Here is a 26770-nt window from a genome sequence, read left to right on the forward strand (position 1 = left end):
CCCTGTCTAGCTTAAATGATAAGACTTTCCAGAGAGGCTGTTCGATTCATAAACCATAGGGGTAACTATCGAACAATGGTAGAACTACATAGTTGGTAATCTCTAAATTTTCTCTTCTCACAATGATCCTCACTTGAGTAAGTGTTTTTTAGAGTTATACAGGGTATTTAAAAGTCTTGGTTGACATTGTTACTTGTTATCTCATGACGTCACCTAGTAATTCCTTAACACATTTTGCTTATCGTGTTTTTTCTTGCCTTATCGGTTTCAGTTTTATTTTCTTTTTTTGCTTTATTATCGTTTTTGTCTACCAGACACTCTGACGTTGGCTTATTGATTTAATTGTTTCGTTCTACATTATAAACAAATCCAAAAAAGCGCCAGGGCAGTCCCGAAATTAGTCATCCCATATTGTTGGAAAGAAAACTCAGATAAGTTAGAATAATGTGTTTAATTGCCACTTGTTTAAATAGAAAATAGTTTCACTCTCAGTCTTACCATAGCTATCTAAAAGCTGTAAATGTTAATAATAATTCCAATAAATAAATAATTGTGAGAACAGTTTAATTTATATTATTAACAATAAGTTATTAAGTTCAAGCGAAGAACCCGGATCTTTTCAAAATAAAAAGATCATAGAGCATTTAAATGTATTTAAAATATTTTGTTTTGGCAATAAATCTGATGTTCATCATGAGCTTTATAAATAAAAATTTAATTAGACTATGTCTGTACTATAATCAAGGTGAATTCAATTGAGCTCTAAGCGACATCTTTCGCACTTTAATTTAGAAGCATATGAATTAGAGCATTTATAAATATTATATCTTAATTAGCCATAAGCCTATTATTTGATTAAATGTCAAACAGCTGAACTTGAATACGATTGCGCTGCGATCTTCAATTCAGTGTCAATCAGTTTCAGTTTCAATGCTAATGCCGCAGTTATATACATAAATACGTGCATTTATTATCATATGGTTTCCTTTTTACATGACTGCCACTGAGATAGTGGTAATCAGTGTTGGCGGTGTTCCCCAAGTTTCCGTAGACATCGTCACCAAAACAAAACCTTTCCAAACGTATAGAAAATTGATAAGGATATATAACACACATACCCACGTACTACATAATCGTACAATCATATATATTCCATATATGAGTGTGTGTGTTTATAGAGTATGAGAGACATACAGTTGGTCCGATAAGTATAGTCGCGCGACCGACGCGTGATGCAACTTAATCAAATCGGGTTTGGTCTCCTCTCTCCCTCTCTCGTTGACACACTCAACCTATATATCTCTCTCTCTCTCCCTCTCCCTCTCTCTTTCCCGCCTGCGTGTGGCGTCTGTGGGGCTGGGTGGTCAATGGTCTGGGCTCAGATAGCCATATCTTGCGGGCTGCGTTCGTCCAATCAGAGAGTCAGCCAAACTATACAGGGAACAGTGACCAGGGAACGAGTTCGACCGTTTCTCCGATAATAAAGTTGCTACCGAGCTGACGAGTGTTACTCATTGGGTGTTGTTTACTGCTGTTGTTGTTGTTGTTGTTGCTGCTGCTGTTTGTGTGTTGCGTTTTTGAAAAGGTGATATGAAATGTGCTCTGATAAGTTTTAATCAAGAATATTTTACTCGTATTGCTTTGGTGGGACCGGGGTCTCAGTCTCACGAGTAGCATTTGAAAAGTTGTAGTAGTAAGTCGCCGCTCGGATCGCTTCAACTCGCACGGATCGCACCTACAGATGCGGGTGTCGTCATCCCTCTTCCGTGTCCAGTGTCCCGTGTCCCGACTCCGGTGCCCTGCTTCCCGTGTCCCATTTTCCGGTTGTCCAATCCAACTTCCTTTGTGGGCCGTGCCCTGGTGATAATCACAGCGAAACTCTTGTGGGCGTGCAACACAACATTTTTAACGTGAAAAACTACTCGATAGGGGAAAAAAATGATGCGCCGGCGCATGGAAAATCCATCTGTATGGAAATCAGTTATGGCGAAAATATTTGACCACAAAATGCAGCGAGTTTAACCAACAGCCAAGGGGCGCCCGGAAACCCCGAAAGAGTTGACACTCCGTCCGTGGTACGAGTTGCTTGGCTTTGCCTTTGCGGTCCTCTGTGACACATTTATGCGGTCGCATAAACAAGGTTAACGCCTACGAAATCTACACACATACACACGAGGAAATTTTCAAAATTTAAAGCTTGCTTAACATTCGCATACGTGATCAAATGCCAGATGCCCTGAGTCTCCGGTGACTTTAACCGGCGCACAGCAAACTCATCATTACCCAACGATTGTCGGATCGACCACATGTGTCCACGTCAAACGCCCCTCATAATGAGCGCAACAGATCTTGAGTTAACCGTGTATTACTGTCCGTCCAATCAATTCCAGTTATTCCCATATCCGTACTTTACACGAATAATAATGACTCACGTGGCTGGTCAGCATTAGCAACACATTGTAAGTATCCAAGAGTTCTATTTCTGTACGTAAATTCGAAGAGTGGCTTACGCATACTTGCAATTAAATCAGAAAAGCACTCTTGTAATTTGTATATATTACTATTTTCATAAAGCACTCATGGTGTGGTTCACATAACTAACATGAAAACCTAGTTTTCAACTTTAAAATGATTGGTGAATTCTACAGCGAACTATGGTATAAAGGATAAACTAAGTTTTTTTTATTTATTTCTACTCAATTATATCCTTGTCGTTATATGTATATTTCGATATTTATTCGCTACTAGAACTCAAAACAGAAATTCGCAAATACTGTGCACTATACTAAATATATGTACAAGTAAATTGTATATTATGTACATTTTTAGAAATATATGTGTAATTATGACGATCACATGAAACCAGCATGACGAGCAACGAACCCAAAAGCACAGCTACATACATAGCTGCGAGCTGTGAGCTGTGAGTACTCTGAGTAATTGCCATGGAGCAGGCGGAGGCGTATTTGTCGCTGGGAACGTGGCTGCTGGCGGGGGATGGGTTCAAAGACGACCGTTTGCATTGAGTAGGGGCATGGCTGGAGGGCAGGGGATGGGGCAGGGAAAGGCGCAAGTGCTCCACATATAAGTATTTGTGTACAAAATGTATTTAAATGTGCTATACTCGTACGCTCGAAGCCGAGCTGCGACCATAGCAAAAACTGTGGTCGTCGGCTTGTTGTTGTGTTGCACATCTGTGTGAGCGAGTGTTGCGAGTGTGTTGGTGTGCGGTCGACGGGCAACGACAGCCTTATCAATAGGCCCCTGGCATATAAGTATGGGAGTATAATATATGTTATATTGTGGAAAAAATAAGCGTTGTTGCCGCGTCGCCTCGAAAAAATTTGAAAACAAAAGAAATACATACATATATGCATATACTGTCTGTATGTAATTTAATAAATATGTATGTGTACAAGTAAATAAGAATACAAAAGTATACAGAATCGCTCGGGCTCTTGTGACTTCCTGTCAAAGTTCAGTCATTTATAATATCAACTAATAATAAGTAAATGTGCTTCTACATCTTAGTATATGCAATTATTGCAAATTGAAAAGTTTCTAGAAAAAGTGAAGTACATCAATTGATTAGATATACATATATATGTATGTTTATACATACATACATATATACAACAGATATGGTGCTCTGATTTCCCTTGGAAAGCACGACTCGAACTCTACGCAAACATTAACACGTGCAGCAGGATGACATATTCTTGTAAAATGAATGGCAAACAGAACATCCACAATATAAATTCGTTTGTTTAAGAACAATGGAAGAAACCGCGACAACAAATACCGCAAAAAGACGAAGACGATCCGAAATCACGGAACACACAATTTACATGACCGCAACGAGACGTAGATGGGATGCAGAGACACATGTTCGTGTACAAACTCAAATTAAACATTAAAACAAAACAAGACAGAAAAATTGTAGCATATAAAAGGAATTTTGTGAAATTCCGAAAGACAAACAGCAAACTCAAACATGCGACTTGACAGACAGACACCAGATACAAAGATACATTTGTGCCTGCATAGAGCACTTAATAGCACACAAAGTGAGCCAATATCTAGGATCCATACTCGTATAGCCCAGGCCCAGCAGACCGCACCTACTACTCTATAGCACATATTGCTCTATTTGGAGGCATCATCGTCATTGACAGCGCCTGTCTCTGCCCTGAAGTACCTGTTGGACTCTACCTGTTTGTAATGTGTTTAACAGGATATGACCAAGACGTTGACGCTGACGAAGACGCTGACGAAGACGAAGACCCAGACGCAGACAAAGTTGTTCGTCCATTGGTTGGTTTACATTATAAACTGAGTTTAATTACCCAAACCGGACCTTGCTTTCACTGCCAAATGGTAGTCCCTATGTTTATGTTTGCAGCATAAAAATTAATGAGTTCCATTTGGCATGTTCTCAGACTGTGCTTCCTTTGGTTTTCATTCACAAATTTGGACGGGAAATTCCCTGGTTGCTGATGAATGAACAGTTTTCACTTAGAAATGGGTTTTTAATGTGGTAATTCTAAAAAATGACTAAACCACTGGCACGTGGTCAAGGAAGTGACACTGCTCGATTGAAATTACTGAAATAATGTATCATCCGATATTTTTTACTTTTTAGTATTAAAATGTTTTGGTTCATATTTCTACCTAACATCTATTTATATTTAATCCAAACTAATCAAAATGTAATAAAATGTATAAATCGCATATGTTTTGAGTAGAAACAATTTGAGTTCTTTTATTATTACATTTTAGTTGAGTAATAATGTAAAAATGTATTTAAATTTAAAAATTTATAAAATTATTATATTAATAATATTACAAATCTTGAATATATTTATATATTTTTTAAAGTAGCAACATAATTTGTCATCGTTTACTAAAAATAACAGCAACTCGATCATCAAAGAAGCATTTTGGTAAAAAACCAGCACTTAAAGTAGACGCCCTAATTAGACAGCGCCAGGTATAACACAACTGAAACAAAAACACCAATATTCAAAATTATATAACATCTACACAAAGAAAGGAAAATAAATTTTCGCTTGACGCTGTCAGCCAAAACAAATTTATGAGCATTTTGTTTATTTGCTTTGGCACGTAGCTCGACGACTATGCCAACCATGGATGACGAGACCGAAAGGTAGACAGACCTCAGTGATGGTCATTTCTTTTCATGTACCTAGCAAACCTCGTGCGGTTGCTCACGAGTAATAAACAACACAAACAACAACTGGACAATGTACAATGTATGTGTGTGGATGTGTTTTCCTTTTCTTGTCATGATCAATTTTGATCCTGTCGGCGCGTGTTTCCATCTTTCGGTATTTACCTTTCGACAAATTGGCCTTGCCGGTTACCTAGCCGAGAGAGAGAGAGAGAGAGAGAGAGAGAGAGAGAGAGAGTGAGACATCATCTACCTGGTTGACATTCCCATGGCAAATGGCCGACGCCTCGATTAGTGATGATCAGTTTGGTTTGATCGTGGCTTTTTGACAGTTTTTAATATGACGACTATTTAAATAGGTTCAAGTGCTGTTTACTTTGCCTGTGGGAAAAACTCTCTAAATCCGAAATGTGCATCAAATGTGTAAGTAATATTGCATCAAGATCTCAAGTCCCTTGAATTCTTGGGCCGACTGTTTATTTGTATAATGTGTTCGATGTCCAGCTCAGCTCAGCTCTGGCGCATGGTCTTGGGTTTCATTGTTGATATTAGAAATTAGTTAAGTTGATTGGGTAATTTGCTGACAGTTGTTTACCTATTGAATGTATTAATGTGACTTTATATAGCTGCTGCTCATATGTAAAATATGGTTAGAAGATCTACAGAAAATTGCGAACAGAAAAACAATGATGTAAATAGACCCCTTAATAATATTTACTCCTTACAAAACAAAATTTGTATGAAAATTATTAAGCTCTTAAGTATTATTATTATTTTTTGTTTATTAATATAAGTACTAGCAACTTGGACATGAACTTAAAGTCATAATTTTACCAGAAAGAAATGTAGACAAAAATTTTAAATTTAAGAAATATAATTTCTTAACTGTTTTAATAACTGAGATATAGACATTAAGTAAATATGTATTACATTTAATAGATGTCAACCGAAAATGTTCTTATCACGTAACCTAAGAAGATAGCAAACCAAAAGCCTTGCAATTAAAATAGTGTTAAGGAGTTGTTCTTAGGGGTCGTAAAGTGGTCCAGATAAGAGCGACCTCTCTTTTTGGGCATTGAAGACAGCAGCCAGACAGCAAGGCACTTGACTTGGAGTGGCGGTATAATTGATATTATTAAAAGGCCATGAAGTAGTAGAATGGTTGGCCATATTGGTCGTAATCCTACCAGATAACGATCCTGATAATTGTATCTGAAGATCGGTGCACTTTAAGTGCGAAATAATGTTTAGGGCACACGATAACCAGTCGAAGGATAATATCATTTGCTTGAAATATTAAAAGTGCATAAATACGTCAACGACCATGACATGTGAGATGCGTTCTTCTTTATTTTGTGTGTGTGCGAGCTTGGTGTACTTGACACTTGTTAGTTGGGGCAGGAAAAAAGAAACCCATTTCGGGCACCATAAATATGTCAAAATAATGTTGAGCCGATGGCTTAAGTGTGCGCCACACATAAATATCGACGGAATATGCATGTTCCACGTCTCATGGGATATACAAATATGCTACACATACTCTCGTGCATAAGGGTATTTATTGCTTGCTTAATTTCGAAAATTCTTTGGTTTTATATACTCAGCTTATAAAAAACGCATTAGCTCATTATTTCTATATTTTTTTTACCCAAGGTTTCTCATTTGCTTTTATGTGTTTTCTGCGTTTTCGTGGGGCATTTGAGATTTTAAAGATGAACTGTGCTACGCTATGCTCCATTGACCAATGCTATTCGAGTGTGAAACACAGCACCTCGCAGCATAAACATTATCCTTTAGGGATACACACAAAAAGACTTACAACTAATAAATCACATCATTAGCATGTAGCACTTGTGTTGCCTGACACTTTCCACGGCCCATTGATGATTTATGCCACAGATTTGTTTGTTGACACGCACTTTCAAGTTTGCCTTGCTTCGAGTTTTAACCCTGACTTGACTAGTCACAATTTACATACGGGCACTGGGTATTTTATTGGTAGTTGTTTTGAGGTCATTTACCGTTATTAGCATTTGTACTCAATGCATTTTGTTTATAAGCCATGTACAACGGTAAGCAACTCCTTATCGGACCCAACAAAGCATAACGTTCGCTGTTCTGGGTGTCAACTGTGAGAACTTCAAGTCTGGCATGTGGGTTAGGCTTTGTGGTCTATGGGGCAATTGGCGTACTTAAATAACAAAACTATATCTGTTTCAAAACAAACATTTTATAAGCTTGTAAATGTGAAAATATATCAAATAAATTAATAATCATCTTAATAATACTCTTTATTAGATTTCGAAATAAAATATGGATTAAATTTGTAGCAAAGCGAATTCATAAGTAACTTGCCTGTTAATTTCTATAACAAGACTTATAAGGCATGCATCGAACGCGTGTTAACAAATATGTGACGTCTGTGCAAGTTTAAGGTTAAAGTTCCGTATAAATCACAGACACATGCAACCTACGAGCCCAATATTGAAAATGGAATCACATACTTATGCGTACATATATAAAATTATTCCATTTGTATTTTAAATAAATTGAAAATTTCTTAATGAGGCAGAACATTTGAACAACCAAAAATGAAGAATTGTGTACATACATATGTATACATATAGAGGAATATACTAAGCATCTTATAATAAGGTTAAACACACATACTCGTGCATAAAAAATACATATAGTACTTATTTATGAAATGTAATATATAAACAAGTATGTGTGTATGTAGTAGAACTGCTATTTCAAAGTGTAAACAAAAATCGTACGTCGGCTCCTCTGGCATGTGTCCGGCCCCGTCACAAGACTCAAAACTAAGTAGTCACAGGCCCCGAGACGATGTGACGGGATGAGACTCGATGCCCGGCTGTTAACTTTGCGCTTTGCGATCTGTTTGCGTTATCAGTATCGAAGCATTTTGAATAATTTTATTTTGTTGTACTTTTGATTTTTTAATAACATATAATTTTCAAATTGCCACAAAGGTTAAATGAAATCAGAGGAACGTCGTGTTCAATGAGCCGACCCACTTGACGTGTTGCCACATTTTATTTTGTCCTTAATTTTGGAATCATAAAAATGTTGTCGAAATGTCCAAACAGATCGTTCAAATAACGATAAAAATGCCATTAAAACACTATGTATCCATAGGGCTACCCAAAATCTTTTTACGACCGTGCTTGGTTCAAGTATAACTGTATTTTAATCAGCTATTAGAATGAGTCTCAAGTACATAGACCCACTGTCGTCATCCAACAAAGATTTTTATGACTTTTTCTCATCTTTTTGGCGCGCCGTCTCGAGAATTAGCGAAAGATTCGGCGATCTCGCGATCCAGCACAAGTGAAAGAAAGACTTCCTTTAAAATGAAGTGTGTGGTCTTTCTGCTTTCATTTTCTCACGGCGCCTTGAGCTCTGGATCTAGCTCCCAAGCAAATCCTTGCCGTGACTTGTGTAATTCTACACGCTTCTCTTACAAGTACGCATGTTGTTTAAAATTTTGAAAAATTTAATTTTCGTTTCTCGACCTTGTTCCACATATTAAAATTTTACGCATAATTAGAAAGAGTTGCGTTTAGAATCCCCCCAGCTTCTATATTATTGTGTATACAAAGTATAGTTTACTTGTAAAAATATATGAATATTTAACAAAAGTTCGTCAAAAAATTAACATAACAAATAACAACTTAGAGAAAATAGAATTATTACAATTATTGTTTGCTCTCAGGCAAACTTACATATTTATAGTAATATCACTTGGGTGATCAAAAGGAAGATTTGTTGCATCTTATAGACTAATTCTATTGTGCAGTGACTGCCTAATATAGGTTTAGTTTGTTTAAAAATTTATCGTGATTTAGAACGTTTTCGTTAAAGTGAATTCTTCAAATATTTTGTGATTGCTTTTAGATGTTCAGAGTCATTAATAATATATGCACATATTCTGTGGAATTCAATTTCTTTATCTGTTGGCGGTCTCAAACGGTTGCTGCTACATTAGCTTAAATTGTTGTTAAATTTTAAATTCTAGACTTACAGAATGCACATTTTTACATACAATTATTTGTATGTATATGTACATTTGTAAGAATGTGTGTGCCTGCACACTCGTAACAGCCAACCACAACAACGACATTAACCACAACAATAACAATACACCCAAGCAGTGAAACAACAATAACAACGAAGAATGCCTAAACAGGCCCGGCTCGGTCTGCCTCCCTCTGTACGTTGTATTGAGTTTGAGAGGCGTTGCTTAAAACTGACGCGCTGCTGGAGCGAGAGCGAATGAGAGAGCAAGTGACAGATTGTCCAAGCAAGTCGTATGTGCGATAAGGTCCGTTGCCTGCTAGCAAGCACAACAAGCACTGTTGTTGCAGCCAAGCCAACAGTAATGAAGGAAGAGAGCGCACGCAGAGAGTGATATTTAAAGAGAACAAAAAACAGAAAGCAATGAGCGGTCAGGCAAGCAACCCATCAATGTGAGCGCCAAGTTTAGCTGTTATTGTTGTTACTTCTGCGACTGCGACTGGGGGTGCTGTTGCTGCTGCTGAGCGCAGGCGTTAGAAGCTGTACAGCAAACGAAACAATCATAATGATTATGATTATGGTAACGACATGTGCATGATACAATAATACAAGGTAGTCTCGTCGGAAAAAAGTTGGTACCCTGTCTATGTTAGCAATGAGTGCGAGTGAAAGAGGCACAGCGTGGTAGTGTGAACGAGACGACAATGAAACGCGCATTAACCCTTAGACGATGATATTAATATTTACATATTTTGAAGCTAATATTAATGTCTCCTTGACATGTTTTTTAAATGTAAATTGTTTATGAACAATATTAATAATATATATGAGAATTCTCTAATTCTCTAAATATTTAAATTCTATCCGTGTCTACGGCATACATGGCAAAAAGTCATTTTGCATAAGGGTTAATTGCGCTAAAAATTTCGTCCGCAGACAACCTCTTGCGTCGAAATACGAATGCGCACTGACGATAGCTTTTTTCCGACGAGACTACCTTGTATAATTGTATCATGGACATGTGGAGCAGAGCAAATGCATATTCAAAGTACAAAGCACAAAATGTAATTGTATGAATGGAATAAGCAAGAAGAGTTCCAAAAGAGAGAACGAAAGAGTACGCCAGAGAGTGTGTGGGATGTTGAGATTTGCTTTTGTGCTTAATCCATACACATAGATGAATGTGTGTAAGGCTTGTGAGTACACATACATACTTAATTATTTCTATAGTTTCGTTTTAAAAATACTTTTTTTATGATTTATGTTCGTTTTGAAATTAAGCGTGTGCTTCATGTAGTAGACAACAACAACTACAACAACAGCAGCAAATAAAGTGAACTAAGGCAGCGACGCCGAAGCCGACGTTGTCGTCGTTCTTGGTGTTGTTGCCGCCATGATACAATTATAGAAGATAGTCTCGTCGGCAAAAGCATTCGTCAGTGCGTGTTCGTTTTTTCGACGTTGACGTTCGACGAAGTTGCAAATTCGTGTATTGATATATCGATTAGTTGTGTTTATTAAATATTTATAAATTTATTTCAAAATTTGTAAACATCAAAATAGTCAAAAGAAATTTAGTCAAATGGATCGCAGGAATTGGTTGGTCATTGCCACTGCTCTATGCTGTTTGATAACTGTAGCTGAATCAATTTGCTGTCAAGAAGCCATGGTTATCAAGTATAATGTCACTGGAAACCCCTGTGAAGTAGTTGGAGGCGAGAATTCGCGTCATGGCTGTATTATTAGGATTTGCGCTAATGGAATAGCAATGAAAAGAACCGATAACTACTGCGGAAAAGGACCATGCAACCGAAATGGCTGTGATTGCGAAGGAGGATGTCATGTTGGAGAATGGGAAACCACTTTCCTTAAAAGACATGAGCATTACAACATTATAATCATCGAAATGGATTATCAACCATTGTTCTATGGTTTTGCACAATGGAACTTTATGACACAGATGTTTAAGTAATTTTCATAACCTAAACTATCATCACAAATACCTAATATTTTTTATATAAGTCTTGCTTTTAAAAGATAATTCCTAATAAATGGATAATACTGAAATTATTTGTAGTTAAGTAAAATCACTTCATCAACAGAAATAAACAATTGCAACCAATTTTGAAATTATTTTTGTGTATTATTTGTGCGACCCACTTGACGTGTTGCCACATTATATTTTGTCTTTAGTTTTGAAATCAAAAAAAGGTTGTCGAAATGTTTATACAGATCGTTGGTGCCACCTATTCAAATAACGATAAAAATGCCATTAAAATATTATGTATCCATAGGGCTACCCAAAATCTTTTTACGACCGTGCTTGGTTCTAGTATTGTAATCAACTATTCAAATGTCTCTCAAGTACTTAGACCCAATATCGTCATCCAACAAAGATTTTTATGACTTTTCTTTATCTTTTTGGCGCGTCGTCTCGGGAATTGGCGAAAGATCCAGTGATCTGGCGATCCAGCACAAGTGAAAGAAAGACTCTCTTTAAAATGAAAAGTGCGGCCTTTCTGCTTTCATTTTCTCACGGCGCCTTGAGCTCTGGATCTTGCTCCCAAGCAGATCCTTGCCGTGACTTGTGTAATTCTACACGCGTCTCGTATGATATTTTATGTTCCTCTCTTACAAGTACGCATGTTGTTTAAAATTTTGAAAAATTTAATTTTCTGTTCTCGACCTTGTTCCACATATTACAATTTTACGCGTAATTAGAAAGAGTTGCCTTTAGCATCCGCCCAGCTTATATTTTATTATCCACAACAAAACTAATGACTGAATCGTTATTGGGGTAACTGAGGAGGTACCTAGTAATTGTAGCAACTACATTAATTTCAGCTATTGAAACTTCTCTAGAAAGTTTCCAAAAACTTTTTACAAAGAATACTTCACTTATAAAAATATATGAACATTCAAAAAAGGTAGGACCGGCTGCCCTACTAAGGGCAAAGTATAGACCAGTGGAGATCCGTAGCTGCACCGGTGAAGCGTATCTTCGTCTCAGAAGTCGCACAGTATGGATGAATTTTTAACAAAAGCCAGCAGCATCCTGGATGGTAGGCGTAAAACGTCACGAAGATCGTTGTGGCACGTCGAATCGAGATATTTTATCTGGAGTCGGGATAACGCTGGGCATCTACAGAGAAGATGCTGATCCAATGAATTGCTTGTGATGTGCAAATCAAGTAGCTTCTTCAAAGTTTTGGGACCACATGGCTGCATTTGCTCGCCTTAGGCAGGAAAATGGCTTTAGAGGTCCTCCAAAGAGTGGGGATATGACACTATGGAAGGCACGCCGTGTAAATCTCCGATAACCATGAATAATCGTAGATTTGCTGGCTTGCACCATCGCTGGTGAAAGTCTATCGAGACCGGGCGATCTTACCTTTGCAAAGGAGTCGATAGCGCAAATTATTTTGTTGGTAGTGATTAGACCGGCAGGGGGTCTAATCACTGGGAGACTAGGAAAGAGCTGCCAGTCATTATGAGCTGAGAGCAGTGCCTCAAGAGTTTCAGCGCTGCTCTCCGACCACACTCCATCGCCGTTTTGACCAGAGTGGGACTATAAGCCTGCTTGGACAGCAGCTTCCTTAGTGTGGAGGTATCTTTAATGTTGTCCAGGTCTGAGCAAAAGGCTCTCCATGAGGACGTATTAGATGATCGGATCATCTTCTTGTAGGACTTCAGAAGAGACTTGTACTCGTCCCAGACATAGACTTTCTTTCTAGCAAGTTGAAACATGCTAGTAAGCTCGCCATGAAGAGATGAGAGATATGGATTCCACCATTAACAAAAGTTCGTCACCAAATAGAATTATTAGATCTATGGTTTGCTTTCAGGCAAATTTACATATTTATACTAATATCACTTGGGGAAGATAAATAATATATGTACATATTCTGTGGAATTCAATTTCTTTATCTGTTGGCGGTCTCAAACGGTTGCTGCTACATTAGCTTAAATTGTTGTTAAATTTTAAATGCTAGACTTACAGAATGCACATTTCTACATACAATTATTTGTATGTATGTACTATATGTACATTTGTAAGAATGTGTGTGCATGCACGCTCGTAACAGCCAACCACAACAACGACATTAAACACAACAATAACAATACGTTGTATTGAGTTTGAGAGGCGTTGCTTAAAACTGACGCGCTGCTGGAGCGAGAGCGAATGAGAGAGCAAGTGACAGATTGTCCAAGCAAGTCATATGTGCGATAAGGTCCGTTGCCTGCTGGCAAGCACAACAGGCACTGTTGTTGCAGCCAAGCCAACAGTAATGAAGGAAGAGAGCGCACGCAGAGAGTGATATTCAAAGAGAACAGAAACAGAAAGCAATGAGCGGTCAGGCAAGCAACCCATCAATGTGAGCGCCAAGTCTAGCTGTTATTGTTGTTACTTCTGCGACTGCGACTGGGGGGTGCTGTTGCTGCTGCTGAGCGGAGGCGTTAGAAGCTGTACAGCAAACGAAACAATCATAATGATTATGATTATGGTAACGACATGTGGAGCAGAGCAAATGCATATTCAAAGTACAAAGCACAAAATTTAATTGTATGAATGGAATAAGCAAGAAGAGTTCCAAAAGAGAGAAAGCGAAAGAGTACGCCAGAGAGTGTGTGGGATGTTGAGATTTGCTTTTGTGCTTAATCCATACACATAGATGAATGTGTGTAAGGCTTGTGAGCACACATACATACTTAATTATTTCTATAGTTGCGTTTTAAAAACACTTTTTTTTTATGATTTTTGTTCGTTTCGAAATTAAGCGTGTGCTTCAGCTCAGTTTGTATAAAAAACGCGCCGGACTCGGACACGTACGTTGTTCACCGCGGATTATTTAGAACAAACGCCTAGGCGAGCAAGGGAGCTTGCCTAAGAAAGTAAAGCTGAACTTAGAAATCGGCAAGTTCAGCTCAGTTGTTTGTGCACTCACTAGTAGTGAGTGGCAAAGTCATGACTAAGGTTAGCAAGAGCAAGGAAAAGGATAAGAGTGCCGTGGTTTCGCGGGGGTCTGGCGATTTATTGACGAACGCCGCAAATATGAAAAGCAAATATTCTAAATCGCTTTCTAATACCAAAAAGCCGACTGTGCCGAAGGGTATGGCGATGAGCGACAAGGCGAAAGGATCAACAAATGCAAAAGCCACCGTTGTATTCGCATTCGGTCAAGCGCAACAGGCAGTTGCCGCGAAAGAGACGACAATAGAGGCGCAGGAGAACGCCGACGTCGGCAGCGACAGCGACGCGCGTAGACAACAACAACTACTGCTACAACAACAACAACAACAGCAGCAAATACAGCGAGCTAAGGCAGCGACGCCGAAGCCGACGTCATCGTCGTCGTCGTCGTCGTTCTTGTCGTCGTTGTCGCCGCTTGCCACAGCGAATTTATCGTCGACACTTGAGTCGAAGGCTCAGCCATCAGTTGCCAGTGAAACAGCGAAGCAAACGGTTACCCCGACCCAAGCAACCGCACCAACTACTACAACACGAGTACCCGAAACAATAACAACAACGATCAGTGCGGCAGCGTCGAATGAGTTTGTTTATGAGCAGCAACAACATCAACAGATTTTAGGCAACAGTTCAAATAAAATTGTTGAAGACGAAACAGCAAATTCGAGTATCAATATTGATCAAGTCGAGTCCAAAATAGAGAACGAGTCAAAGCTAGAAACTACAGCCAAAACATTAACTACGGCAGTACCAACTAGTGATAAATATTACAAAATCGTTGATAAGTGTAAAAGTGAGATAAGTGACGAAAGCACCGCAACAACGACAGCAACAAATTTGCCGGTTGTAGTGATAAATAATAATCAGCAAAGTGACGCGAGTGAAAGTGTTGACAACAAAATCAAAAGTGAAGCAAATGAGCAAGAACAAACAGCAGCATCATCATCAGCAGCAGCAGCAGCAGAAACAACAACAATTGCTGAGCTACCGTTGCATTATCGCGGTCTAAACAACTCGGTGATAATAGCCAACTATCAGCATCAGCACCAGCAACAACAGCAAGAGCAACAGCAATTGCAACAAGTTGAGCAGCAGCAGCAAATATATGAGCAGCATCAATTTCTACAACATCAAATCCTAACCCAGCAGCAGCAGCAACAAGAACAACAACAGCAACAACAACAGCACGCCGGCTGGTTGGCCTACAACAATTGTGCTTACGATTTGACCAGCAGCAGTGCGGCAACAGCAGCAGCAGCAGCAGCCAACGCTGTTGCAATCCAGAACAGCCAGCAACAACAACAGCAGCAGGAAAAGAGCGAATTGTATGCCCTGACAGCAACAGCACCGCACTTGCTGCACTTTCCTTACCATCCGCATCCACATTCGCATTCGCATTCGCATCTCTACGAGCAGCCGTTAAGCGGCAGCAACAGCACGGATCCCATAATGCGCAACAACTTTGCGCTTTACAGCGTCTATGGCGGCGGGGGCGGTAGCGGTGGCGGTATTGGTGGCGCCCTTTCGCCCAGCACACACGAACAACAGCTGCAGCAACATGTGGTTGCCGTGGCCACAGCAGCGGCAGCCAACTCTGTGATTGCACACACCACACACAGCACGCCCAACATCGATGAGGTCATTCAGGATACGCTGAAGGACGAATGCTTCGACGATAATCACACTTCCAGCTATCATATGCTGACATCCGTGTCCGATCTGCAAGTGTTGAAGGAGGCAAATGCTGCCATGTATTCGATGACACACGATCAGCTGCTGCAACAGCAGCAGCAGCAACAAAATTTGCATCACCATCAACTGCCCCAGCACCAACATCAGCAGCACCAACAACAACTGCAACAGCAGTCGCTGCATCATCATCATCATCACAACAATTCGGCCAGTTCGGTGGGTGGCGATTCACCGTCGCCATCGCACACATTGTCTGCCCATGCCAGCGATGTGGCAACGTTGCACAGTTTCACCCAATTGACAAGTGCCCCACCCAGCAGCGGTCTGCACAGGGACAGCTATGGCAGCCTGTCGCCGGAGCACGGCAGCTTCTTTAGCACACAGCTCAGCCCCGTGCTGCAGAGCAGGTGAGTTGACACCCCATTAACAGTTAACAGTTAAATCCCCCAGGTATCGCTGTAGCATGAGCTCATTATTAAACCCCCGCCTCGCACGTGCCTTTCGATGAAAATCGTAGCGTCGCTTCGACGATTCGCACATCCAAAAGTCATGATCAGCGATTGTTGTCGCTGGTGTCGTTGTCGTTGTCGCTGTCGGTTTCTGATTCATGTTATTTTCTTCTGTTTGTGTTGTGCTTTTATTTTTGTTGTTCTCTGACTTTTGATTTTTGTTACGTTTCTCTATTAGTTCGTCATACTCATGGGGCACTAATAATAACGTAAATGTCACAATTGTTGCACTTGTTGCTTTGCCTCGAGTTCGACTTCGCTCCCACACCTCGGACTTAAAAGCTCTACAACTTGGAATACATTCACTTACGACATTCTCAGGTGGTTTGCTTTCTACATACGAAATAGCAGTAAATACACTTATGCCTATATACTTTCCTATAAATGTGGTATATAAGTATGCATTCCTATGGTCAGGCTAAACAAATCTGTTCCATGTTGTGCATCTTTTACTGCGGGAGCTTCGTAACCAGTTGCCTGTTTTCCCTGACTTTGGAATGTTTTTCGACATTTGTTTTCATACAGTTGGTTTCTTTCTGTTTTTTGTCGCTTTTCGCTATGCAGAACAGTTGAATAATATGCATATACTCGTATAGTGAGGCAGGTTATAACTCGGGGTAATAAGCTAAGAGCAGTTAAGAACATTTTAATCAAAGTCGAATATTTAAAATTAAAAATCAGTAACAGTCAGAATTTAGTAAATCTTTATCTTTGATTGCCCTTTTTATTGAATTTTTGTATATACATATACTTTAAAATAGTAAAATTTTGTATACTATAAATATAAATATTATGTCGCACATTTTTGTACATTTATAAATCCGGAACAGTTCCATTTCTGTAATAAATTTAAATATAATAAATATAAATAAAATGCATAAACCATTAGCCGATTCTCTGCCGCTCATCGATTAGATCACTGCTGTTATAAATATAGATTTTCTAACCATTTTATAAGTACATATTTCCAAGGGATTCCGATCACATATGCGATCATAATAGAGAAATCACAATAAAAAATATGCAGTTTGTGTATTCTTATTTATGTATGAGTATTTCCACAAATTCGTTTACAATTTCGCATACGCGATTTGCAGTCAAGCAGTCAGTCAGTCATTCAGTCAGTCAGTCATTCAGTGCTTCAGTTCCTCCCGAAAAAAGGCAGAGTCAAGCGAAATATCATAAACGAAGCGATCGCTCCAATTTCATAAACAAAAAACAAATGCAGTGTGTTAATTGTGGATATTAGTGAGTTAACTTTGGGTAAACGTTCGCTGATCGCTCGCAATGCTGACTCATGAGACTGCCCCCAAGTTGCACATAGTCAACTAGACTGATTCACACATATGCACATACTATACAAACATATATAAATATATATATATTCTTGGGGATGAGGTGGATTTTTGCCTAGTTGACTAACTCGACGGCCCTTAGAATGTGGCCAAGTGTAGCCAAAGACAGCAGACATCAGACAGCAGAGACTGGGAGTCATGCTGGTTAAACGGCGAGCTGCAACACGTGTCAATGTTTTGGGCCACGCACGTGCCACACGAAAACTATTCAAATGTGGCATATGGCTAAGGGGGGCATGACCCGCATAATGTGGCAAACAACTCGAATATAAGCTGCAGCCAAGCTGCATTATGCAAAATGCAGTTCAAGCGCATTTTTCTAAATTGTTCTGCATATTCGGTTGCAAACCGAGTGTGTGAGGATACCGCCGGTCTTTGAATATATTCGAGTACCTATGATTACACTGACTGCGATCGTCACTGGGACTGGGACTGTGCCTGAGTAATTCAAAGCCACCTTCTGACATAGAAAACGAACTGTAACAAGACGTAAAACGAACAGCTTCAAACAACTCAAATTGGCTCACAACAACAATTCGCCAACTGACTCAGTACAGCCCCAATACATAGCTCCACAATTCCATTAAGGTGGCTACCCTGCGCAAATGAGACGACGAGCCTCTCGGGAAAAAGCTCAATAGCTAAGTAGACCCGCACAATGCCAGTTGGGGCCGCATCATATTTTATTTTTCCCTCATTCTCTCTCTCTCATTATAGTATTCCCAGCAAATTGTGTTTTTTTCGTGTGTTTTAATTGGAAAACGTGTTTTACATACATACTTACGAGCTATATATGGTACTCGTATATAATGCATATGTATAACATCTAAATTTACATGGTGTTACGAGTATTACACAATTTTCAATTAGTTTTCAATGTTTACTTGACGTATTGTCAGCTTTACATGGTTCATAAAATATGCTGAAGTCAGAAAGTAATATTCGATTAGTGTAAGTCTTTAAGCTACACGAATATAGTTTTTTATATAAATAATTTTAATTTTGATACATATTTGAAATACATGCCTCATTTCTTACTTAAGTCTAAGAGGTATACGTTATGTTAGGTTTTATCTTCCATAAACCGTTTTCTATAATTAGTAACAAAAACTTAGCCGCTATTCAGCAACCTTTGTTCTATAAGCCCAACAAAGTCACTTCAACCATCTTCATATCTGCTAAGTTCTAGTGGCATTTGGGCCCATCTGGACAGACCGGACGGAGTGCGGTTTGGGTGACGAGCGCACGTATGTGACTTTTGGTCAGTTTAGTTGTGCAGAAACCAGAAGAAGATATGAGATACGGCGGTAAGCTCACATATTCTATATGGAAAACAAGAAGTCTGCGCGAAATACTCACCTGCAGCAAACAGCAATATGTACTATAGCAACAACAACAACAACGACAACAACAACTGTAGCAACAATAACTAAGCGAACAACGATAAAATAATATCGTGCATTTTTATTGTCTTGGCACTTCCTATATACCGAGAACGTTGCCAAACAGCGTGCGACATCTCATATGTACACCATATTATAACTGCTGGTTATACTATATAGTATGTCTGTTTGTATAATATGTATGGTAGTATATGGTAGTATATGGCAATTTTAATTATTATATTCAAAGATTTGTCATGCTTTTTAGTTGTTGTTTTTTGCTGTTATCAGTGAGCGCGTGCATCCAGAAATAATTGCAAACGACTGTCAAATAAAGTTCTGCGATATTTCTAAATTCTTGCATAGATTAGAATAGTTCTACAAAGCCTTATGTGTCCATACGACAAAGTATTCTACTTTTCAATGATATTTAAAGGCTTTTAAAAAATTTTCAGATGATGTTGGTGCTTGGATAATATGAAAACTTCAGCATTTAAAGGGAATTTAAAGAAGAGAAATTAATTTTTTTAAAATTTGTTGTTTATTTCTGATCTAATGATTTCATGATTTGTTGTGAATTCATATATTCAAATGATTTTGATTAGTGTAATGTTGGTCAGTTTTATTACATGCCAGGAACAATAGATCATAAAAGTAGGTCAACAGAACGACAGATTACACATACTCTTTAACGCCACTTCGATGCCTATAGTTGTTTTTATTTGCATCATTTGGGGGATTTTGTTGTAAATGTTTGTGGCTGTTATTGTTTTGTATTTCACACAGCAGTGTTTAACATGCATATGCATATGAATAGTGACATATGTACGCTGCATATATGTTTGTATATAGTATATCGGCGCATCTTGTAGAGATTTTTTTGCCCAGACTTACACAGTCACAATTGCAGTCGCAGAACAGTTAACTGGCGACGCGGCAGCGACGTCGACAGCAAGACAGCGCGTCAGCAGAGTCAACTGCATTGGCATAAAACTAAACCCGACTCAAGTCATTATGCAAACGCGCGTGCCCCGTTTCGGTTGTTGTATCGTCTGACCAGTTGACTGTATTTGTGACTTTGGAAAAAACATAAAAAAAGAAAATAACAAAATATATGTGCCTCGAAATTTTCGATTGTTTTCGTCTTCCTGATTCCCGCTTGACCTCGCGGGTGGTTTATGTGAATCGTATTCGGAATCGTCGTAGTCGTCGTCGTCGTCTTCGCCATCGTTTTAATCGGGTCCAGCTTAAAAGCTCATAGAAATTAGAATTGTATTTTGAATTATCGATCAAAAAGGGTTGTAAAAGACAATGGAGAATATTTAACTATTGATTTTCAATTGTTTTTCTGTGCTAACTGTAGAGCTTCATCTGCTTGTTGCATGTATAAGTGTATGTGTGTGTGCTGTGATGTACATGTGTTAATGAAGAGTATCCATCGAACTCTTTAGCTTTGCCACACTTTTCGTGATCAACTTCCGATCCACATCAACATACAGACAAATGTCCAGTTAGCAGTTTATGTTCTGTGCTCCGTTGATTTGTTTATGCCACAATAATTCCAAAAAAATCGACTCTTGCGGCCAAGTGTAGCGAAAATATTTGCATAGGCTACCGTTGAGCAGCCTCTCGGGGAATTTGAGTCGAATAAACAAAAACAGCTAACGGCTTTTACTTTTAATTAAAACTTTTATGCACGACACACATGTGCACACTCTCACACACACACACACACATGACTGCATTAATTTCGGCTCATAAACATGTCAAAAGTGGACGCTTGGTGGTCCAGCAACAACAATGAGAACGTTACAGTTCTGTAATGTAAACAATGCACAGCAATGTTAATTAGCAGTTTTGTTTTACATCAGCTGTCACAGCCCTTTAACACTAACAGCAACACTTCGCTCAACTTAACAGCAGCTGTAAACAGAAAAAAACGCCCACAAATCGCGATCAAATGCCAAGCAAGCGGTTTTAAGCGCGCAAGAAGTGTACAAAGTTTAGACCTTAACTTTTGAAATAAAACCAAAATAAATAAATAAAGAAAACATGTTTTTTTTTCCAATTATAATAATATGTATTTGAAGAACTACTGCTATAGGTAATGTGGCAGTCAATTTATGCAAATAAATGAAGGCAATTTTAACAAGTTAATATTAATAAACGCATATAATTTCAAATCTTTGCAGCTCTGTCTATGCAGGTCCTCTGCTTGCCTCCGCCGCCAATGGCATGCAATATGGCATGCAGACAGTGGCCTCACCCACCCACATGCAACAGCAACATCACCAGCACCAGCAGCAACAGCAACTGCAGCAACATCATCAGCATCACAACTCCACCAGCAACAGTCCAGGTCCTGTGGGTCTACTCCACACCAGCGGCTCAACAGCAACTGGGGCCACCGGGCACAGTTCGCTGCTGGACGATGGCTATGGCTCGCCCAAGAGCAGCCACAGTGGCCACGGCGGTGGCGGTGGTGGCACCTTGCCCGCCTTTCAGCGCATTGCACCCGCTAGCGGAGGTGCTGGATATGGCAGTGGCGTGGCCAATGGATCTGGCAGCAGCGCTGAACGTGCTGGCTACGCATCGCTGGCCAATTACCGCGCACACGTAAGTCGACAAATCAAGAAAAGAGTGTAGCTCCAATTCCTTCAATTTGCTGACTTCTCTTCCTCTCTCTCCTGTCTCCTCTCGTTGCAGAGCGATGCCTGGCCAGGTCATTATGAGCCAATTAGCTACGCGCCCAGTGGCAACAGTCAGGCTCAGTTGGGCGGCGGCGGAGGCGCTGCAGTGACCAATGTGATACGCAATGGACGCGCTGTGGCAGCTGCTGCCGCTGCAGCGGTTGTCGATGGTGTTGCCAACGCTGGCGTTGATCCTGCACGCTTCTTGGCCGCCAATGCCGCACATCTCTCCGCCTCGGCGTCATTAACAGCAAGTAAGTGCCGCAATATGCTATATACACAATAGTTGTTAGGTCTAGTCTAGGCATAAGTCGAGCCACAAAACCAAAAATCCTCGACCCAGTTCTAGGTAGAATTTCACACCAAATAGTCGTCAGCTATTTGCGTAACCTGTGCAAACCTCGGCCAGACACAGCAATTGGTGCCAAATGTTCGTATGTCTGAGCGGGTTTTGGAAAAGGATCAATACACACATTTAGAAAGAACCTTAAGAACCAGAAAAAAGTATAAAATAGTAGAATTTTTGTTTATTAAAAACATTCTTTATTTTTATTATTATTTCTATATTTACAAATATAATTTCTTTCATTTAGCATATATGAGGATAATTATATTCCCATTAAGTTATTTATAATTTATATATTCTATAAACATTGATCTTAAGTATAACGTATAATAAATTCAATTAATTTTTTTATCAACTCTTGAAAATGAACAAAAAAAACAAAACTACAAAAACAAACAACACAACAAACAGTCTTATGAATATCTAAATAAATAATAATCAACAAATAAAATAATATAATACTATAATAATAACAAAAAGAACAATTCAAAAACGTTTGTCACACATCCACACACACATACTTAAAAACCAAAAAAAACAAAAAAAAAATCTAAAAAAAAAAAGTTACAATCCAAAAATATTGCAAATACAACAATTTTCGATTTAATTCTATACTTCAAATTTCCAAAGCATTGCTCGATGCCGATTTTTTCACTGAGGGGCGAGAATGTGTCAATTGTGGTGCGATTTCAACCCCATTATGGCGAAGGGATAACACGGGACACTATTTATGCAATGCCTGCGGCTTGTATCATAAAATGAACGGCATGAATCGACCACTAATTAAACAGCCTAGAAGATTGGTAAATGTCAACACCACAACCACAACTATAACAACTACAACCTTAAACAACAACAACAATTTTCAAACCAAGTATTACTAACAAAAAAAACCAACATAAAACAAATCAGTTAAACATTTGCTTTTGTGTGGAACAAAATTTGTCAAAGAACAGAGAAAAACCAGAGATCAATTATAGATGTTAATAGCCGATTTATATGGGAGGAGCATGATAGAGATCCTTAGATCCTTGAATAATAATGGGCTAAATGAACTTATAGAAATCCGCCAGCCAGGCTGCAGTTGCGTGCAACGTTCTCGCTTCTTTCGTTGAAATCGTTGAAATCTGAATCTGAAAAATTATGGAACCAAGAACCAAGAAATGCATAAAGAGAAAATTAATTGAATTTATTATATTAGTCCAGCACTAATTAGTTTTGTATGCCTCAAAAACCCCCCAAACAACAAATAATTTAAATATCAACAACAACAACCAACAAAAAAAATTTAAAACAAAAAAACAACAACAACAACGCTTTCCTTCATTACAACAAATTCTAATTGCATTATTACAGTGGCCGCTGAATCAGGCGGGGATTTCTATAAGAGCTACCCATTTAATGTGGCCGCAAGTAGCCGCAGTAAGGCAGCATCTACAAATGCCAACAGCGCTGCCGGTTCTGGTTCTGGTTCCGGATCCGGTTCCAGCGCCGGTGCCGGTGTCGGTGCCATTGCCGGACACGGCTCAACGTCAGCGACAACGACTTCATCGCCGCTCGACGACCACGAGCACGTTAGCCGCGCCAATTCGAGACGCTTGGTAGGTCGTCCCCATTAATTACGAATTACGAATAGCCAAACAGCCAAACCAAATCAAAATACCAATATCAATACCAATACCAATACCAATACTAGTACCAAACCAATACCCGTATTAAACCAAGCAACCAAAACCAATATAAATGCCATAAATCAAACCAAGTAAAAAACCAACTTAAACCAAATTAACACAAATCTCCAACTCCAACTAACTAATTAACTTATTAAAAAGTATTGTACAAAGAGTAGATCGTATTTATTCAGAAAACTAACACTAACAATTGTTACTTATGAAAAATAAATAATGATATGATAGATGATAGAATTAAAAATTGCTTAATAATTAACTTGTATATAATCAAAATATAGTTTACTGCTTGCTATATTAAAATAGACATTGCGAAATTTTATAATTTTTGATATTCACATTTGTGCGTAGTTTGAATATATTTTTAATTAGAGGAGTTTTTAGTTAGTTTGGTTGTACTGCATGAGTTTTATTCTTTTTACTAACCGTTGATTGGTTTGTTTGGTTTTTTAGCTAGAACTGTTTTTCCATTTAAAATGAAAATGTTGTTCCACATCAAAAGCAAAAGTTTATAGAACGAATAACCACACTCTCCCAACTCACACACGCTCACACACATACTGTTACACTGAAACACTCACTAATTCACGAATTTGAATTCTACAGAGCGCTTCGAGACGTGCTGGCATGTCCTGCTCCAATTGCCAGACCAGCTACACATCACTGTGGCGCCGCAATCCAGGTGGAGAGCCCGTCTGTAATGCCTGCGGCCTCTACTTTAAGCTGCACAACGTGGTGCGTCCTTTGACCATGAAGAAGGACACGATACAGGTGAGTGACAGACTTGGAATATAGTTGAGCTCTGTAACTAATTTCATAACTCTTCCATTCTTTGACAGAAACGCAAACGCAAGCCGAAGGGCACCAAGAGCGAGAAGTCGAAAAAGATGCGCTCTTCACAGGCTGCATTGATGAGCAGCAATGCCAATGCTTGCCACAGTGTGGCAATGCAAATGGATGGCCATGGGCAGCAACAAATGGATGTCAATGATGGTGAGTTGAGTTGTTTGGAAAACTGAGAGAATAATTTTGCATTCATTCTTTCACTTTGTGTTGCACGCATGCCTAACTTGTGATGTCTGCTTTCTCTCTCTCTCTCTTTCTATTTTTTGTACTCGTCTTGTTGTGCTAGAAATGAAACCACTCACATACATGTCATATGCATCGCAGCAACAGCTCCAGCAGCAACAGCTAAGCACTGAGCAACATTCATCAGCGGCCAGTTCACCACAAAGCATGGCATCCTCCTCATTATCACCCAACGCAACCTCCCAACAACAGCAGCAACAGCTCTGTGCTGGCCTGGACATGTCGCCCACTTCCTCCTACCAAATGTCGCCCATTAACATGCAACTGCAGCAGCAGCAACAGCAATCATGCAGCATGCAACACTCACCTAACACACCAACATCTGCCATGTCCCAATCCATGTACTCGACGCCATCGCCCACGCAGCTTCACAATAATAACAACAACACATTGTTTAATCATAACAACAACAACAACAACAACAGCAGCAATGAAAATAACAAACAAATTATTCAGAAATATCTGCAAGCTCAGCAATTGAGCAGCAACAGCAGCAGCAGCAACAACAACAACAACAGCAGCAGCAACAGCGACCAACAATTATTGGCACAGCAGCAACTTATGCAACACCTGATGCCGAGCTCAATTACGGCAGCAGCAGCAGCTGCAGCAGCAGCGGCGGCGATCAACACAGCGATCAAATCGGAGGCAACCACCAACAGCAGCAGCAACAACAGCAGCAGCACCACCACCAGCAAGCAATTGGCTGCCATCACAACAACAACAACACAGACAACGGCATCGAACACACTATCCTCACTGAGTCTCAACAGCAACAACAGCAGCAGCAACATTATCAGTCTGCAAAATCCATATCAACAGCAGGCGCTTGGTCAGACGGAGATGCCCTTGTGTAAGTCGGCGCTGAGTGGTCGCTCCTCGTCGCCCTACTATCTGAATCATCTGACCGAGGAGGAGCAACCGAGCATCATCAAAATGGAGCAATTGGAGCACCATCAGCAACAGCTACAACATCAGCAACAGCAACATGATGACATGCTGCTAAGCCGTGCAACATCGATCGATGAGCACTACGAACTAGAAGCCTATCATCGCCAGCAACAACAGCAGCAGCAACAGCAACAGTTTGCCAACTATGCGTTGCATGCTGTGGCACAGCAGCAACTAAACGAATTTGGACGCAAACATGGCGTTGAGCGCGAGACTGTCGTTAAAATGGAGTAATTATGAATTCAAATTGATGAATTTGTTAACAGAATCATATTGTTATGACCAAAGATATTGTTGTTACATAAAATCTCACACTGCTCCAAAGAAACTTGAATCCATTCTTAGGCTAAGCATATCAATTGCGTAAACAATTCAAACTTGCAACAGCTCCAAATAACACACACTCGTTTTGTATATACATTTCAGCAAATTGAATTGACATTTCCATTAAGCCCAACTACTCGAGTTTTTGTTATTTAAAATTTAGTTTAATTTTTAGCGGAATGTCAGTAACCAAAACGAAAAAAAATAGCACTATGGGGTTGATTAAATTGTTTAGTCCAATATTTTATACCATTTGCTGTAATTTTAATATACGAATAACACTTGAGATTTCCAAACATAAAAATCCAATTAGAATTTTAAGTACTATAATATTCGTTCAATAATGACACTTTCAAAAGACAAATCAAAATAATCTCATGCAATTTTAGTTAATAATTTATCTATTTTTTATATATTATATATTCATATTTTTAAAGTCAAATTAAGTTTTAGTTTCGTACAATTTTTACTCCATTTTGTAATATTAATATTATTATTATTATTTTTGAACAAATAAATGATAAATATCCAACGTTGAAAATGCTT

The 26770-nt window shown here is 39.1% G+C and overlaps 1 protein-coding gene across 5 annotated transcripts; it reads left to right on the top strand.

Annotated features, from left to right (window-relative positions):
* The first annotated feature begins 1672 nt into the window (after positions 1 to 1672).
* On the top strand, positions 1673 to 26434 carry LOC133838317 (box A-binding factor). Of its 5 annotated transcripts, none has more exons than XM_062269386.1 (7): positions 1673 to 2459; positions 21329 to 21752; positions 21843 to 22080; positions 23529 to 23773; positions 24467 to 24631; positions 24700 to 24853; positions 24993 to 26434. In XM_062269386.1, exons 2-7 carry the CDS (start codon positions 21372 to 21374, stop codon positions 26132 to 26134), a joined length of 2325 nt encoding a protein of 774 aa, XP_062125370.1. In that variant the 5' UTR covers positions 1673 to 2459; positions 21329 to 21371; the 3' UTR covers positions 26135 to 26434. The 5 variants fall into 5 exon arrangements, with proteins under 5 accessions (XP_062125370.1, XP_062125368.1, XP_062125367.1 ...); XM_062269384.1 differs by lacking the exon at positions 1673 to 2459 and adding an exon at positions 13467 to 16297 and having other exon boundaries at positions 25406 to 25949; XM_062269383.1 differs by lacking the exons at positions 1673 to 2459; positions 23529 to 23773 and adding exons at positions 13469 to 16297; positions 22803 to 22975.
* Positions 26435 to 26770: the final 336 nt, after the last annotated feature.

Source organism: Drosophila sulfurigaster, chromosome 2R (genome assembly GCF_023558435.1).
Source record: "Drosophila sulfurigaster albostrigata strain 15112-1811.04 chromosome 2R, ASM2355843v2, whole genome shotgun sequence".
NCBI classification, from domain to species: Eukaryota; Metazoa; Arthropoda; class Insecta; order Diptera; family Drosophilidae; genus Drosophila; species Drosophila sulfurigaster.

What these genes read in the sequence shown, in the direction of transcription:
- LOC133838317 (XM_062269382.1), top strand. Translation starts at nt 14,196, where the DNA reads ATGACTAAGGTTAGCAAGAGCAAGGAAAAGGATAAGAGTGCCGTGGTT. An exon ending in CTCGGCGTCATTAACAGCAA is followed by an intron (nt 22,081 to 23,528) that starts GTAAGTGCCGCA and finishes GCATTATTACAG; the next exon opens with TGGCCGCTGAATCAGGCGGG. An exon ending in GCGCCAATTCGAGACGCTTG is followed by an intron (nt 23,774 to 24,466) that starts GTAGGTCGTCCC and finishes TGAATTCTACAG; the next exon opens with AGCGCTTCGAGACGTGCTGG.